This window comes from Pongo pygmaeus, chromosome 8 (genome assembly GCF_028885625.2).
Source record: "Pongo pygmaeus isolate AG05252 chromosome 8, NHGRI_mPonPyg2-v2.0_pri, whole genome shotgun sequence".
In the NCBI taxonomy this organism is placed as follows: domain Eukaryota; kingdom Metazoa; phylum Chordata; class Mammalia; order Primates; family Hominidae; genus Pongo; species Pongo pygmaeus.
The window spans coordinates 127,244,368-127,262,359 of record NC_072381.2 but is presented as its reverse complement, the minus strand read 5'-3'; the positions used below and the strand labels follow the sequence as shown (position 1 = coordinate 127,262,359).

At 37.8% G+C, this 17,992-nt stretch overlaps 1 protein-coding gene across 22 annotated transcripts in view; it reads left to right on the top strand.

Moving 5' to 3' along the window:
- ATE1 (arginyltransferase 1) overlaps window positions 1-17,992 on the top strand; it is a 189,366-nt gene that overhangs the window by 89,871 nt on the left and 81,503 nt on the right. For 15 of the 22 annotated variants that reach the window (XR_010127483.1, XR_010127484.1, XM_063670358.1 and 12 more), the window contains 2 exons: window positions 189-370; window positions 4,661-4,760. Coding sequence is in view for 20 of the 22 variants with exons in the window: in XM_063670358.1 (XP_063526428.1) it covers window positions 189-370; window positions 4,661-4,760 (282 nt within the window). In the remaining 2 variants the exon portion in view is untranslated. The remainder of the gene's footprint in view (window positions 1-188; window positions 371-4,660; window positions 4,761-17,992) is intronic. The other 7 variants (XM_063670354.1, XM_063670353.1, XM_063670350.1 and 4 more) reach the window with 1 other exon arrangement.

Sequence of the window (17,992 nt, the reverse complement as noted above, 5' to 3'; positions counted from 1 at the left end):
ATTTCTATGATGAAAAAGTTTTGCAACTTAATATAGGGTGTGACTAGGGATGATGATGGAAACAAAGAGGAAAGTTGAGGACTTATTAACCTGAGGAAAATGAAAGTATATTATATATTAATTATAAGATTATTTTAATATTAAAAAAATGGCTAACAGTTTGTGTTTGTGCCTCTGCTTTTTCTTAGGCAGAGACTCCCCCTAATGGGCCAGATTGTGGCTATGGCTCCTTTCACCAGCAGTACTGGCTTGACGGAAAGATCATTGCTGTGGGGGTGATTGACATCCTCCCAAACTGTGTATCATCTGTGTATTTGTACTACGATCCTGATTATTCGTTTCTGTCTTTGGGCGTCTACTCTGCACTACGGTAAGATTGCTTTTTGCCATTATTATAGTGGGTTATATAGAACTTCAAATAATTACTCATCTGATTATATTTAATTATGTAACAGTAGAAGTCCTAATTGACAGTGTATTATAATGATTTGTTGCTAGTCTCGTATAGAATACACACTACTATATAATAGGTAATAGGTATTCTATATGAGTTAAATACTCCTATATAATATATAATTATATATAATTTGTAATTTTCATTTAAGAACAATATATTTAAAGTCACATTGAATTTTAAAATAAATGTCATTTAACTAGTTTATAGGAAATATACATATTATATAAGTATATAGTTATGTAATATATAAGTAAATATTATGTATAACTAGTATCTATAATCTATAATCTCTAGTACTTTTATATTGTATTTATAAGGTACTACCTTTAGAACTGATGCCAGTGTCTGATGGTAATTCTCCAGCTTTTTAAGGTATCCATCTAGTTAAGAAGTCGTTGTATTTGTGGGTAGGTTTTGTTGTTTATACATTTATTTAAGCCCCCCTGTCAGAACTACTTATATTCCTTAAACGTTATATGACTTATATTCTTGTCATCACTATCTTCTAGTTTCTTTTTTCCTTTTCAAATGAGATGGGGTCTTGCTGTGTTGCCCAGGTTGGTCTCGAACTCCTGGGCTCAAGTGATCCTCCTTCCTCAGCCTTTCAGGTACCTGGAATTACAGGCTTGTACTACTGCATTCAGCTTTATATTTTTCACTATTAATTAAAAGTTAAGTTAATGTGGTGTAAACGAATCAAAGTAATATGAGTCTACTGGAAGAAATATACATGTATACAGAACAGACCTGGGGAATCCCTGGCTGACTGGTTGAATTTATGACCCTCATCAAAAGATAATTTCCCTTTTGTGTCCATGGCTGCAAACATATGTATGCAGCACAAAACATTTTTAATGGTGAGAAGATTGGAGTCTTCCTCCAGTTTTCTCTATTTATTTCTGTTTGTCTATGTGTATATGTGATGGAGGAGGGAAGGAGGTTTGGGAACTATTTTTCTTTTATCTGGGAGCTTGAGTCTCTCTTTTTCTCACTCTTTACTATTGTGTCATACTTTTCTCTTTTCATCTCTCAGTCTTCATGTCTGATGGTCACGTTTTCATGTCACAGTAAAATGTACTGCCAGATTATTTTTGTGTATGTGCTTTTTTATGAATTATAAAAGAGTTGAAATTTTTCATTAAATCAGCAATTTAATGTTTTTAAAAATCTGGTCCATAAGTGATTGTGTGTGTTTCAGTGGCCCACAATATAAAGTTCTTTGTCTTAGCATTTTCAACTTGACTTTTTCTTAATGCCAAGTTTTAACAAATCCACAATTACATAATATTTACAATAGATCTCTATAACAGTCTTTTTATTCTTATGTATTTAATCACATTTTTGTATAAAGTAGTTTAAAAATATTTATGGCTGTTGGTGCTCTCACTGAAATTGAAATTGATAATTTAAAGTATTCATGTTTTATAACTTTAGATTTTGCAATTATTATATAACTTCAGAAGTTTTATTTCAGAAAAGATATATTTTCTTTATACCCAAATCAGTCAATTCTTTCAAATAATTGCTGGTTTTTTGTTTTGTTTGGTTTTATTTTTGTATTATCACTTCACAATGTGTTATAGATTTTTCTAGGCTTCTCAGATGGATTTTTAAGGGTGAGATTTATTGCTACATAATAAGCTCTGGCCTATGTCCGAAATATTTCATGGCTTAATAAACTGAGTGATAGTTTAGATATTGATATGGTAAATAATTAATTCCCAGCAAAATTAGCAGGAGTTCTATTGATCGCCTTGTATATCCCTGCAAATACTAGAGCTGGAGAGCTGGGAGGGAGCAGGAGAGGAGCCTGAGGTCATGAAAAGTTTGCCAGTTGAGGGTGGGATGGTTGCGGCTGCTCTGCGCTCTTGTCACTTCCTTTTGGTGCTCTTGAGAAGATGAGTTGTGGAGTTTATAGAAAAGGAAAGGCAGCCAGGGGATTGACCTCTTGAAGCAAAATTGGAGAAAGTAGGTCACCAGTTGCTAATTCCGTTTTTGATTTTAATGTATTTTGGTGAAATATTTTCCCCTCAATTTCTTAAGTTTCTTAAGCAATCCAACAATCAATATAGTTTTATGTTTTTAGATTTATATAATGTAACCTGTAGATTTTTATTTTTTTATTTTTTTAATTGATTTTTGTAATCAGCCTCTGCTTATCCATAGCCTGTAGATATAAGAATTGTTTGAATTGGGGATCATGAGCATGGCATTTGTTTGCATATTTTTAGAAAGATACATTTTGAAAAGGTAGTTACACTCATAGACATGAATAAGGTTTCTGGTTTGTCCAAGCAGACCATAAATAATAAAACAGACAACTTAATTTCAGATACTCCCTAGCACTGTGACACAAATAAAATTAGAGGTGGTGGGCATGAAGCCTGTTTTATATAGATTGGTCTTTCCTCATAGAGAACAGGTGACATTTCAGGGGCAAAGGAAGAAGAAAAGGAACCAGTCTTGTAAAAATCTGAGGGTAGGAAGAAGTTCAAGTGAAGGGTAGCAAATCTAAATGCCCCGAGGTGGCCAGGAAAAACAAAAATGTCTTTTGGGCTCAGGTGTAGGGAAGGACGTAGAGAGCCTTATGCAAGGGGCAGAGAGGCAGGTAGAGTTGGTGAGAAGGAGGCAGGTGGAGTTGGTGAGAAGGAGGCAGGTGGAGTTGGTGAGAAGGAGGCAGGTGGAGTTGGTGAGAAGGAGGCAGGTGGAGTTGGTGAGAAGGAGGCAGGTGGAATAGCGCTTGTAGGATAGGGTGGGGAGGTTGGGTTTTATTTATATGTGGTGCCAACCCACTGCTGGGGTTGGGGATTGGGAGATCTGATTAATATTGTAAAAGATTACTTGGCCTGTTCTGTGGAGATTATGGAGGGGCAAGAGTGGAAACAGGAGGCTGCTGGGAGGCTGCTGTAGTCATCCAAGGGTACCATAATGGTGCTTGACCCGGAATATCTGAGGTGGAGGTGGTAAGAAGTGGTCAGATTCAAGTCATATTTTAGAGAGAAAGCCCAAAAGACCTGCTGATGGATTGGACATTGGGATGAGAAGAAAAGAATGAAGGATAACTCCAAGGTTTGGGGCCTGAACAAATCTGGGGAGAGGTGATGAAATGAACTGAGGTGGGCAGGACCAAGAGAATTGGTACCCTGGCTGGGTGGGCCTTCTGAGAATTGGTGATCTTACGCTTGCTTGTGTCAGTGCATTCTTTCCTCAGTTTAAACCTTGAGAATGGATTAATTCTGGGAATAGGATTTATTCTGTTATAGGCTAATAATGTTTAGTCTGGTTGGATTTAGAAATACTTTTAATTTAAAAATGAATTCTTATGGTAATAATTCTTTAAGGGTTTAAATTTGAAGTAGAAAAACGCACAGAATATTGCATTACAAATACATTTCTTTAGAATTTCAAGCATCAATTGCTACTAATAAAGGAATACCTTCAAGAAACAAACATAAAAACAAAACTACTTTCCTCATACTTTAGAAATATACTGAAGTTTTACTAAGCACTTTCAAACCAGTCATTTAGCTGGGCAAGTAGAATGAAATTCTGTGCCAAGGTTTATCAGGATACAAATGAAAACCACTTCATGCACAGGCGTTATAGTGGAGAGACTGACAACTTCTTATGTTTGAGTTACCTGGCTTATTCCAACAAATACAGAAAATGTGGTGAGATAACATGGTATTTCCTGCTCTCTAGTTTTAGGGGAAATAAATATTAAAGTTGTGCCTAGATAAAGGATTGAATTAGATGTCATATGCAGCTGAAAGTCTTTGCATGTAAATGGTCATAATAGTTATTCATCCTGAAATTTATTGGCTGTTGAGTTTTCTAAAATGTGCTGTACTGTTTTTAACCTGTTAAGCCCAGATTCTTTGAGAACCGTAGGGCATGATGAATAATAACAGGACACTGTAGATCTCTTTAATTTTACGCTGCTTGAATTTTAGATCAGCTACTTTGTCCAATAAAGTGTAAAACCTGAACTTAGATGCATTTGCTTAAAATTATTTAGAGGGGTTTATTATTTCTTTAGTAGAAATCGTATAGTGTTTTAAAAGTAGTTTTTCTTTCAATATTTGTAATTTTTTGATAGCTTAATATCAGATTTTATCAAATGTTTACCATCAAATTACATAGATATTTGAACATTGGAACCAGAATTAACTGCCTTCAGCTTTCTTCTTTTTCTTTTGGCAGAGAAATTGCTTTTACTAGGCAGCTTCATGAGAAAACTTCTCAACTCAGCTATTATTATATGGGTTTCTACATTCATTCGTGTCCCAAGATGAAATATAAGGTAAAGTTGATTTTCACATGTGTGTGTTTTTATTATAGAAAAATGAATCTCTAATAAAATTTTTATCTCAGGGCACTGGGTTTGAAGCTTTGAAGGAAGGACGAATGGGTTAATAAGGAAATCTCTTTGCTGCCTCAGAAATTAAGCTTTCTGTAATGAGAACCACAGCCTCTTCTGCTCTTGTAATCCATTGCATTATTGTGAGATTTAAGTATATTTCAGAATTTCCCTTTAAAAAAAAGTTTTATGACTCTCATTAATGAAACTCTTTGATGTTTCCTGAGTATGAGTAACCCGCTGTAAAAACTGCAGAGTGAAGACCAATGCAGAGGAGCAGACCCACCGCCTTCCACCCACTGCGATAGCAATAACAAACACGTCTGCTTTACTTAGAGTGAGGCTTTCAGCTCTGAAGATGCATGGATCTTCTACTTAAAACTTGTGAGCTAGGGGAAGATTAGGGGCATTTTACATAAAACCAGGGCATACAGTGGTCTGGTCAGTGGCCTAGGAGGACATGGGTTTTTTACTATACAAGATGTGGAAGAGGAAAGGAAGGAGTAGCTCAAGAAGAAAGTAGGTAGGATGGAGAAGGACATTTCAAGGAGAAGAAGCAGTAAAAGAAAGGATTTGGAAGGGGAAGTTCTGGTGATGTATTTGTAGAGGAAAGGGTAACTGAAGGACTGTGCAGGACCCTGAAGGCCGGGCTAAGGTGCTTAGGCACCTGGGAGTCATCAATAGTTCTAGAGCAGAGCAGAGTAAATCAGAAAATACATATATGTCCACACATAGAAATATGACTTAATGGGGGTTTTAAGACATGCCACATTAAAGACAAAAGTGTAATTGAACCCCTGTGTACCCATTACCCAGCTTTAGTAATTTTCATGCATTTATTTCATCTATTCCTTCACTCTATTCCCACCTCCACCCTCTCTTGAATTATTTTGGAGCAAATCAAAAGTATCACTTAATCTGCCAGTATTGTAGTATGTATTTCTAAAAGATAAGGGCATTTTGAAAATGTAATCATGTTCTCATCATATACCTAGAAAGTATTAGCAGCGTTTCCAAATGTCACCTGATCAGTGTTCATATTTCCTGTTTCCTTTATTGTCTCATAATCTTTTTTACAGTCAATTTGTTTGACTTAGGACTCAATAAGGTTCATACATTATATTTGTGATGTGTCTCTTAAATCTCTTTAAATCAATAAATCCCCGCCCCCCTCCCCCAGCCTTTTTTCTTTCTTACAAAGGAATAATTCACAGGACTTGGTGATTAATTTAATTTGGGGATGATTATATTTCCAGATCTTTGAGGTTAAGTACTGAATGACTGGGGAAATGGTTCCATTGTCAGAAATTATGGATTCTGAAAGTAGCACTGGCTTTGAGAGACTGATGAAAAAGCAGTACCTTGCTGGTTTTACATTGACAGTCCAGGTAAGCTGAGCAAGGTGTCCTGGCGTTTGGAGGTTTTCTTTTGAGCTCATATTTCAGTGCACATTGTAGGGAGATAACCCCTGATTTTGGTTATCTTCAAAAACTTCCTTTATGCCTGAATTACTAATTCACTTGATGGGCCTTAACATATGTTCTGTACAGAAGGAAAAGTATGAGCATATTTCCGTTTTGCCTAAAAATAATGATTTGCTTACGTTTTTACTAGTGTTTTATCCTTCTGGCTCATTTTCATCTGGTACTAGATCTAAATTAGTTCAGAGCAGAAAACTCTAGTACTCAAGATACTTTAATGCATTTATAAGACTCAAAGAAAACTCTGGCTGTCCTTATATTAATCTTCCTTTATGTAGTACACGACCCATTCAAATGAAGTATTTTCATACTAGACTTAGGGACTTGCACAGATTTCACTTTTATGTCTCATCTGTGGTGGCCGTTCTAGTCTCACAGCATTTCTCTTGAAAGTTTTTCATTATGCCTAAGCTAAATTCTAATTTGCCCTATATTTTAACCTGGGTCTTTTTTTTTTTTTTTTTCCATTCGTGGAAATGTTGAATATAGTTTCATCATCCTTTTCCTCTTCATGAAGACGTTTTGTGCTGACACCTTTGTTGACTCTAGACCAGACTAAATATTTTATATTCTTTCGTCTCCTTCCTAGGTAGAGGTCTGCTTGGAAATTCAAGCCAGCCTGTATATAGTTTTAAGTTAAAGATTTTAAAAATACCCTATGTGCTTTTCGGTCTACCTTAATTATATCCAATCCAAATCCATAAGAATTATAGCTTCAAAATATTTATTATTTATTTAATTCCATTTATATGAGAGGTACCCCCATGTCTGCTTGCCTTCTGGTTTACTTTTTTCCTTCATCCGGGAAATATTTATTCAGATCCTACTGGAAATAACAGCTGTGAACAATATAGGCAAGATCCCTGGTCTCTTGGAACTTCCATTCTAGTGGTTCGCTAACAGTAATCAAGAAGACAGATGTCAGATAGGGATGAGTGCTGTGTGGTAGACATTAATTAACTGAGTGTGGCTACTTTAGATTGTGTAGTCAGAGGGTCCTCTCTGAGGACGAATGTTTAGGCTAAGATTTGAATGTCACAAAGTCAGCCAATGGGAAGTTTTAGGGTCATTTCTGAAAGACATTGAGGAAACAGTTAGTGTGGCACTGCCTAGCCTTTGGTTGCTGCAGTCGTCAGTTTTGACTGGAGTTTATGACCTGGAGAATATTTTCATAAGACCTGTTCTTAGGCCATATCTTCAGAGATTTTAAGTAATTGAACTCTGGGATCAACCATGGGCATCAGATTTGTTTAATGCTCAGAAGATTCTGATATGAAGTCAGACTAGAGAATCACCGTACCAGATTATTTTTTCACAGCTGAGAGCCTCATGAGGAACTAGAAAGATAATTATTCCTCATTTTAAAGTTTGCTGTTTTCTGTTTATTAAATTCAGAATTACTCCTATTGAAGAAGCTCATATCTTTGCCCTGTCAGCTGTGGCCTAGAACTTGGAACACTGACCAACTAGAGAATTCCCATTTTTTACCCCCACTTGAGACCTTTATCTGTACTGTACTCTCGTTTTTTTTCCCCTTCCCTTTGCCCCTCCCCCAAGCTTGCAAATTCCCCGTCTATCATTTTTCAACTCCAGTAATCTCTACTGGATTCTAAGACTAGATTTCATCATTCACCCACCTACCCCATAGCAGTTTACATTTCTTCCCAGAACTAGTCTATCTCCTGTGCATACATTCCATGAGAATCTAATTGACATTTAACTTCTTGTGTCCTAGGTAGCGAACAATGTGCCTGCTACATAGTAGGTATTTAATGCTTATATACATTTGTTGAACAAATGAATGAAAATACTAATGCAGAGAGCTGACAAGTATGTAGGATAGTGAGAAATGCCTTCTTTTTTTTTTTTTTTTTTTTTTAACAAAGATTTGTTGAGCACGAATGGGATGGCTTCCCCTTTACGAATAGGTTATAACTTAGTAACAGATACACAGTTCTAACAGAATGTGATAGGTATTGTGACTGATTATCTTTGAGTATTGATAAATACTCTGATAGCAAAGGGAGGTGGTGACACAGGAATGTGTAACAGTTTGGAGAAGTTGCTTGACTTCATCTGGTCTCAGTTTTTGCAACTGTAAATGGGAGTGATGTAGAAATTAGACAGGTTGTTATCTGCATTTGAGTATAGACTCTACCTAGTTGGGTAGCATTCGTAAAATCATTACCTGAGCTTTGGTTGGGACCTGTCAAGGCTCACTCTGTTTGTATACTGATAAATGACATCCAAATTTCTAAATGCCTGCTCTTGTTATTAACCAGACTTCTTAGATTAGTTTAGATGCTGGGGAAAAGGAAAGGCATATATTACTGAATACCAATACTACCTCTCTCTGAAAGTTCCCAGAATTGCGGACACTTGTCTTTTACTTAGAGGCCAATGGCACAGTATTAGTCCGTTTTCACGCTGCTGATAAAGATATACCCGAGACAGGGAAGTAAAAGAGGTTTAATTGGACTTACAGCTCCACGTGGCTGGAGAGGCCTCAGAATCATAGTGGGAGGTAAAAGGCACTTCTTAACGTGCTGGTGGCAAGAGAAAATGAGGAAGACGCAAAAGCGGAAACCCCTAATAAAACCACCAGATCTCGTGAGATGTTCACTACCACGATAACATTATGGGGGGAGCCACCCCCTTGATTCAGATTATCTCCCACTAGGTCCCTCCCACAACATGTGCAAATTATGGGAGTACAATTCAAGATGAGATTTGGGTGGGGACACAGAGCCTAACCATATCAGACACTGAGCTCTGTTAGGGGATAGTGCTACAATGTAGGGAACCTTTAAGTAACAAATCTTATATTGTGCCATAGGATGTCTGTCAGCTTTGGCTTTATCTGTTTAGGACAAAAAAAGTCTCTTTGAGCTCAGGTATTTATTCTGAATAAAATGGTTAGTTTGCTCCATTGGAGTGAGGAGAAATTGGTACATTTGTGCTAGGACTCCAACCTGTATGTTATAATTAATGGCAATCTAATACTCAGTGCTAGGCCATGGAGATGAGAAAAGAGTATCCTTTCTATGCTAGCACCATTGTAATATTCCTACTTATCCCACAAACTGAGCTATTGAATTTGAGGAGGACTAGTCAGGGTGTGTGGCGGAAGATCATGTCACTCCTTTAGTCCCTCTTCCAAATATTGCATCAGAAGCTAAGACTGTAATTTCTGTTTACTTAGGGACAAAGCTGGGCAATTCAGAATAATTTATGGTCACTATAGATTATTGCCACTTCATTCCTGTTTTTAAAATAGCAAGTTACTGTGACTGTAGATCTTTAGAGCAACAAGTATCATTATAAAAGATGACTGATTATATACATTTACTGGAATTAGTGGCTGGTTTGGGTTGGTAGAAATTACTTCAAAAGCAGATTGGTCTTTTTTTAAATAAAGTAAAGCTGACATGAAAACTAATGTTGCCATGTGGGAATTTCTTTCTGCCATTTTTTAGTAAATTTATGTTTTTTCAAATCATGAGTCTTGACAAAAATCAATTGACAAATCAGGAAATTGAGAGAAAGTATTAGAATTCTCCTTTAAGAATTAAAACTAAACAGTCAGCATGAAATGTTACTAGGTTGAAGGAATCCAGTGGATGTCAAGTCAAAAGAAAGGACAGGAGGAAACCCTGACTTGCGGAGCTGACAGTTAAGGTTGACATTCACAGGAAGCAGGACACGAGTGCAGAGGAGGGAGCAGTCATCGTCTAATCAGTCAGTCTTGCTTGTAGCTGTGTTATGGAATGTGTGTGTGTGTTGTCTGTCTGCTGATAATGCTGTAAATAACAGTGTAAATATAAATATTAATAAGTTTATATACAAAATATATGAGTTAGTGTTCCAAGAAATAACAAATTTTGGAAGCAAAATAAGTTTATAAATAAACGTATGTGCGTAGTGCTGCTTATTTGCCAAGAAATCCAAATGTTAGGTTATTCGAAACAGTATCTAACAATGTTCACTGGAGTTTTCCAATGTTTTAGTATTCACTATAGGCTAAAGATATTTGTAATACTACTAACCTTAATATTTCTTATTAAGTAATTTTTAAGATATCCATTATAATGAGTAAGGAGTCTGAAGAATATTGGAAGTATTAAGAATAACTTGTGATTTCAGGAATTACAATGTTTCATTCCCAAGTCCCCAAAATTAACATGTTTAGAATTTGGAAACATGATCACAACTTAGGAAACTGAGCTACAGTCCAAAGTAGAGAAAGACAATCTGGGACTCAATGTTCCCATTTAAACAAAACTTTAAATTTTTTCCAATATATTATGTTCCCATTATTTCTTCTTGGGAGGGAGAATTCCGAAAATCTGAAGTAAACTTAGTGATTTTGTAAGTATTTGTGAGATAATGATAGAATTTTGAATATTAAATTAACTTCATAAAGTCAGCATTTTCCTGGCATCGTATTTTGGGAATACTTTTGGGTCCTCAACAACATGTTGATTTTAATACTTTATATTTTAAGAAAATAGTTTCCATTGCCTTATGATTGAAAATGAATAATTGTAGGTAACTGAGGGATTAAAGTTATTTTCATTTCAGTTAAGGATATTGTCTTTGTTCTTTCTGTGTTTATGTAACAGGATACCTGAAGTTTGAGAATTTATAAAGAAAAGAGTTTTATTTAGCTTATGATTTTGGTGACGGGAAAGTCCAAGGGCATGGCACTTGCATCTGCCCAGCTTCTGGTGAGGGTCCTATGCTGTGTCACAGTGGGGTGGAGAAACAGAAGGGGGACTGGAGCAGAGACCTGTAGGAGAGCCTGGGTTTATTTATAGTAACCTGCTCTCAGGAACACATCCATTCCCATGAGAGTGAGAACCTACTCATTCCCACTAGACAGCTTTAATCTATTCCCGAGGGCAGTTCTCCCATGATCCAAACACTTCCCACTAGGCCCCGTCTCCCAACACTACCACACCAGGAATCAGATTCCAACATGAGCTTTGTCAGGGGTAAACCAGGTCAAACCATAGCAGATACCATGTTATACTTGCACATGAGAACCCTCAGTTACAAATAAGCACACCTGCTTATTAAAGTAGATCTTTTCAGTCAGAAAATGTGCTGTTCAAAATTGTAAGATAGGTGTTGGTCCAAGTATGAATGTTCCTCATTGCAAATTGAAGGTCTAGAACTAGGGACCAGCAAGAAATAACTCACAGAAAATGAATTGTGCACTATTGTAAAATCTCTCGTTTTTGAGATTGAATGGGGGTAAATTTAGCCTATGGCTACAAAAATAGTTAAAATTGTATTTTTTCTTAGCATGTAAGTATGTAAAGCACTAGTAATGGCATATTTTTGCCACATTGTAAAGTATACATGGAAAAATCTATGAACATGTTTTCTATCTGGTATTAAAGAAAAAAAGGAATTTATTTCTTAAATAGGAGTGATTTTTTTCTTTTTTCTTTTCTTTTTTTTGAGACAGAGTCTCGCTCTGTCGCCTAGGCTGGAGTGCAGTGGCATGATCTTGGCTCACTGCAACCTCCGCCCCTCTAGGTTTAAGCAGTTCTCTGCCTCAGCCTCTGGAGTAGCTGGGATTACAGGTGCGTACCACCACGCCCGGCTAATTTTTTGTATTTTTAGTAGAGATGGGGGTTTCACCATCTTGGCCAGGCTGGTCTTGAACTCCTGACCTCGTGATCCACCTGCCTCGGCTCGGCCAGGAGCGATTTTTTTTTTCTTTCCTTTTTTTTTTCTTTTCTTTTTGTGACGAAGTCTTGCTCTGTTGCCAGGCTGGAGTGTAGTGGCACGATCTCTGCTCACTGCAACCTCTGCCTCCTGGGTTCAAGCAGTTCTCCTGCCTCAGTCTCCTGAGTAGCTGGGACTATAGGCGCACGCCACCACGCCCAGCTAATTTTTGTATTTTTAGTAAAGATGGGGTTTTACTATGTTGGCGAGGATGGTCTCAATCTCTTGACATTGTGCTCTGCCCGCCTCGGCCTCCCAAAGTGCTAGGATTACAAGTGTGAGCCACCGTGCCTGGCCAGGAGCAATATTTTTAACAACCAAGAAGGAGCAGCCTGTTAGGTACCTGGTACATGCTAGACTCTGGGAATACATTTGTAAGCAGTGTAGATGAGGGCTCTGCCCTAGTGAAGGTTACAACTTAGGAGGACATAGATAATTACAATATAGTGCATAAAGTGGTAACATGTGATAGTTGAAACTAGATTAATGTTTCATTTGGATTTTCTTACAGAGATTTGTACATGTAAGTTTCTTCACCATATATTTATTGTATGATGTAAAGCAAATTGAAGTATTGAACAGCAGGTCTGAAATAACACAAAAGAGCTCATTTACCTGAACTTTTGTATTGAGTAATGAGCTATCACAATGGCATGCTGAAATGATGTGTCTGTCTTTATGTGTAGTGAGCCCCATGTTTTGGTAGATGGTTTTCAAAGCTGTCCACCATCAGGGCTTCTCATCCCTGTCTGTGCATGCTGCTCCACCCATCAGCAGTCTAGGCTGTTTTCCTAATCCTAGATTGGACTGACCTGGTGACTTACACTGACTGATGGGTAGCCTGGAAGGAACTGCCTGGGACTTCTGGGCTCAGGCCTTGTCTGGCAGCTTTCACTTTCTCTGTCTTTGGAGCTAGCCATCATAGTACCCTGCTGAACAGAGAGGCCGCTGTATGAGGCCTGAAGCCATCTTGGATGTTTCAGCTCCACTCAAGCTGATTGCACCTGCGTGACTGAGCTCGAGACAGACCAGAAGAAAACCCACCTAGCTGAGTTCTAGCCAACCCACAGAATCATGAGGAATAATAAGTTATTGTTTAAGGCCACTAAGTTTTTGGGTGGTTCGTTACTCAGCAATGGATGACTGAAACACATGGTGTAGGTATGGAAGTGACACCTTCATTCTCTGTTTTGCTGTGCACACTCGTGTCTTGAATTGAGCTGAATGGACTTGAGAAGTTTCTGATGGCGTAATGTAAGAGTTTTGGCAAAGTCACTTAATTTCCATATGCAGTCATGCCTAGAGATGTGCTCATTGGGCTTATGGGAATTAGTCTTTATAAGACATTTCATTTAATATCCTGACATGAGCCTACGAAGTATCTTAACATGCTGACAAATTCTGATTTTGCTTGGCTTGCTAATGGTGAGCACTACAAGAGGAAAACCAGTATGTGGTCATCGTCATAGTATATAGACAGGATGCATTACAGTAAATTCTCCTCCCTAAGGAATTTTGCTAATAAGTAGCAGTTATATTCTTGTGCATCATATTCTCTAAAATGCTTTTGTTGAATTTTTTGGTTTTACTGTTCATTGTGTATGGGTTTTCAATAAAGACTGATTTACATTGCATACATTATGTAGTCATTACATTACATTACATAGTCAGATATGTTTTGTCTGTGACCATAGTCTTACATGTAAGGTACAAGATAGTCACAAAATAATTTAATGAGAGGTGGTAAATAGAGTCATTGATGAAAGGAAATTGTCTTCATATGCTGTGCTGTCATTGCTCACATGAGCTATTGTAATAATTGTGGCCATTTTAATGAGACTTGGTACTGTTTTAGTGTAGCTCAGTATCAGTTCGGGGACTCAGGCACTGGTTGAAATTAGTGGAAATTGTATTTTCAACTGAGAAGAGTTTCTCCTGGGAGGAGCTCATCCTGCTGAAGCGGGAGGGGTAGTGTGGTTTTCTGGTTGCTGTCCTCGGTGGTGCTAGTCCTCTTGGTCAGCTCCTCTTACAGTTCCAAGGTGGTAGCTGCCCATTCAGGAATTGCGGGCCATCAGCAGTGACTAGAATCAGAAAAGAATTTTCTCTCCTGTGTCTCCTCTTATTAAAAAAATTTGCCGGGCGTGGTGGCTCATACCTGTGATTCCAGCACTTTGGGAGGCTGAGGTGGGCGGATCACGAGGTCAAGAGATTGAGACCATCCAGGCCAACACAGTGAAACCCCATCTCTACTAAAAATACAAAACTTAGCTAGCTGTGGTGGCACACACCTGTAGTCCCAGCTACTCAGGAGGCCGAGGCAGGAGAATCACTTGAACCCAGAAGGCGGAGATTGCAGTGAGCGGGGATCGCGCCACTGCACTCCAGCCTGGCGACAGAGAGAGACTCCATCTCAAAAAAAAAAAATTGCCCATCAACAGTAAAGAAAATGTGATACAGATATACTATGGAATACTACACAGTCATCAAAAAGAATGAAATTATGTACTTTGCAGCAACAAGGATGCAGCTGGAGGCCATTTTCCTAAGTGAGCTAACATAGAAAACCAGATACCACATGTTCTCACTTATAAGTGGGAGCTAGACATTAGATACACATGAACTATAAAGAGAGGAACAGTAGACACTGGGGACTACTAGAGAAAGGGAAGGTGGCAAGGGCTGAAAAACTACCTATTGGGTGCTATGCTCACTACCTGGGTGACAGATTCATTTGTACGCCAAACCTCAACATCACACAATATACCTTTGTAACAAACCTGCACATGTACCCTCTGATTCTAAAATGAAAGTTGGAAAAAAATTATTGTTGCCAGGTGCGGCGGCTCACGCCTGTAATCCCAGCACTTTGGGAGACCAAGGAGGGTGGATCACGAGGTCAAGAGTTGAGACCATCCTGGCCAACATGGTGAAACCCTGTCTCTACTAAAAATACAAAAATTAGCTGGATGTGGTGACGTGTGCCTGTAGTTCCAGCTATTTGGGAGGCTGAGGCAGGAGAATCGCTTGAACCTGGGAGGCAGAGGTTGCAGTAAGCCGAGATTGCGCCACTGCACTCCCGCCTGGCAACAGAGCGAGACTCTGTCTCAAAAAAAAGAAAAAACATTCTTGTTGGTTGTGGTAAAATACACATAATGTTTACCCTCTTAAACACTTGTAAGTGCTCAGTTTGGTGATATTAAGTACAGTCACATTGCTGTGCACCATCACCACCTTCCATGTCATTTCTTCATCTTACACAGTCAGTACTCTGTACCCAATAGACGATAGCTCCCCCTTCCCCACCCCTAAGAATTTGACTACTCTGGGTACCTCATATAAGTGGAATCATAGCATTTGTCTTTCTGTAACTGGCTTAATTTACTTAGCATAATACCCTCAAAGTTCATTCATGTTGTCACATGTGTCAGACTTAGCATAATACCCTCAAGGTTCATTCATGTTGTCATGTGTCAATTTCTTTCCTCTTTAAGGCTGAATAAGATTTCATTGTATGTATATACCGCATTTTGTTTATTCATTTATCCATTGGCATCTGGGCTGCCCCAATCCCTGGGCTGTTACGAATAATGCTGCTATGGACACAGGGTATAAATATCTCTTTGAGACTCACTTTCCGTTCTTTGTGTATACCCATAAGTGGAATTGCTGAATCAATGGTAATTCTCTTTTTAATTTTTTGAGGAACTGCCACCCTGTGTTCCATAAGGCCACACCATTTCACATTCCTGCCAGCAGTGCACAAGTTTCTCCACATCCTCATCAGCACTTGTTATTTTCTGGGCTGCAGTTTGTTTTTCCTTTTAATACTGGCTATTGAAGTGGGTGTGAGGTGGTTTGTGTCTCTTCCTAAGATTGAGGAAACCCTCACTGAGAAGCCCTCTAGCAGACTTCACATGTTTCATTTGTCAGTGTTGTGCCTCTTATTTGTATGTGAGCTAATCACTGGCAAGGAGTTAGACTTAAGGCAAGTATGGTTGGTAATGGGAGAAACTGCTTCCTTGAGCACAGGGTCCTGCAGAGTGTGAACGTCTGAAAAATTTTTAAAATTTCTGCCTAAGCCAATATTTTCTTTAAACTGAGATATGAAATATATTTTTAACTGAGCTGTTGGTTTAAACATTTCTGTCTGTATGTCATATTTGTAACCTGTATTGTTGGAAAGAAAACTTGATTAGAAATGAGTCTTTTTCAACCTTCATTCAGATTTTAATTGTGTGCCTAATGATACTCATCATATTAACCTCACTTTAATTTATTTCCCATAATTCCATCTTGGGAATTAGTGGAAACTATATTATTTAATAAATTATTATATAACTTAATATTTAAATTATATTAAAGTGGAAGGTGGTTGGTGGAAATTGTAATTTCTTTTAAAATTAATCCATTCTTAAAATTACTGTATTAATTTCACATCTCAAAATTTTACATATAGGCTTTTTTCCTTTTTTTCTTTACCTTGTCTCCTTTTTGGCTTATGCTTGAAAATAGCTATTCACTTTTTTTTTTTTACTGTAAACATAGGGTTTCCTATGCTTTTCAAATATTTATTATTTGCATGCAAAGCTTAGTTCTCTCTTTTTAACCCCTTCTCATTTCAAAATGATTACATTTGAAAATGAAAATTAGACTATATAGAAATGTTGTTAGGCATAATTAAATTTTTTTCCCGCATGTTATCTCTCAGAGTGCTGTGTAAGGCCATTCCATGAACTGAAGAAGGTATTTTGGCTGAATTTTTTATCCAGATATGTATGCAGTCCAAAGTAGACAAAGTGATTTCAGGCGGTCTGTTTGGTATCATGACGTGGCCAGACATCAGATCATTGAAACATCAGAAAGAGTTCTGAAATGTCAGAAAAGAGACAAAAGGCTAAATCCATCTGTGATTAATTATGCTTATGTGAATGTCTCAGCTTGATTGTGAGAATTGGAATTCTGCAGGGCTTTGCCCAAAAGTAGGTGCTTGGCCTTACTATTATAATAGTAAGCGCCTACAAAAAAATGGAATTAACAGAGCTGCGTCTGCAAAATCATGCACTACTGAAACCCCCAAGTTTCCAAGCTTCTCAAAGTTTCCTGACCAAACACATTGGTAAATGTTATTTCACTACAGCCTTGCAGCCCAGGGTGGTGCATGTGGACACATGTGATAGGTGACTTTGCTACTACTGGGCTGAAAGGAATACAAATGATCTCATAAGTTAACCCACAGCACAGGACAAAATACTGGATTCTTTTGATTCAGCATGTTTTCTTGATGTCAAATGTCCAATGAATTAGATGTAGTCAGTGAGAAAAATTACCACAGGAGAATTTAGTAAGGGATTTTTGATGCCCCCTAGAGGTAGTGGGAGGTAAAAGAATTCTAGTGGTCATCACAAATTCTTATTTATAACACTGTCACATGTGTGGAATTTTGCCACACCAGAGTCAAAGCAGTTCTTTACCGTTCTAAGCTTCTCATTACAGATGAGAAAATTGAAGCTCAAGATGGTTAGCTTGCCCAGAGTTTGCCTTAACTCACATTTTAATTTTACCCACGAGGAAAGTTTGAACTTAAGAATTGAAATTCTTGTAAATGGCATTGCTTATCAGATATATGATAAGGTGTATAAAACTTTCAATTTTGGAGTATCCTAAAGCACTTGCCATTTTAATTAAAGGTAAGTTTTAAGGGGAATTAAAGCACATTTAATCATGTGTCATATTTTTCTGATCCTTTGTCTAATCTCTCTCTTTACAATGAACTAGAAAGCTTGATGTAGTGCTTGATTCCCAACCTTGGAAAAGAATCAGTATCTGTGGAGCTTTCTAGAAAATGCTAATGTCTGAGCTCTGCCCTGGCCTACTGAAGAAGGAAATGTGCTTCCTTCTCTTGCATAGCCCATGCTCTGGCTGCTGGGCACTATCTGTGTGCACGGAAACTTTCCTGCC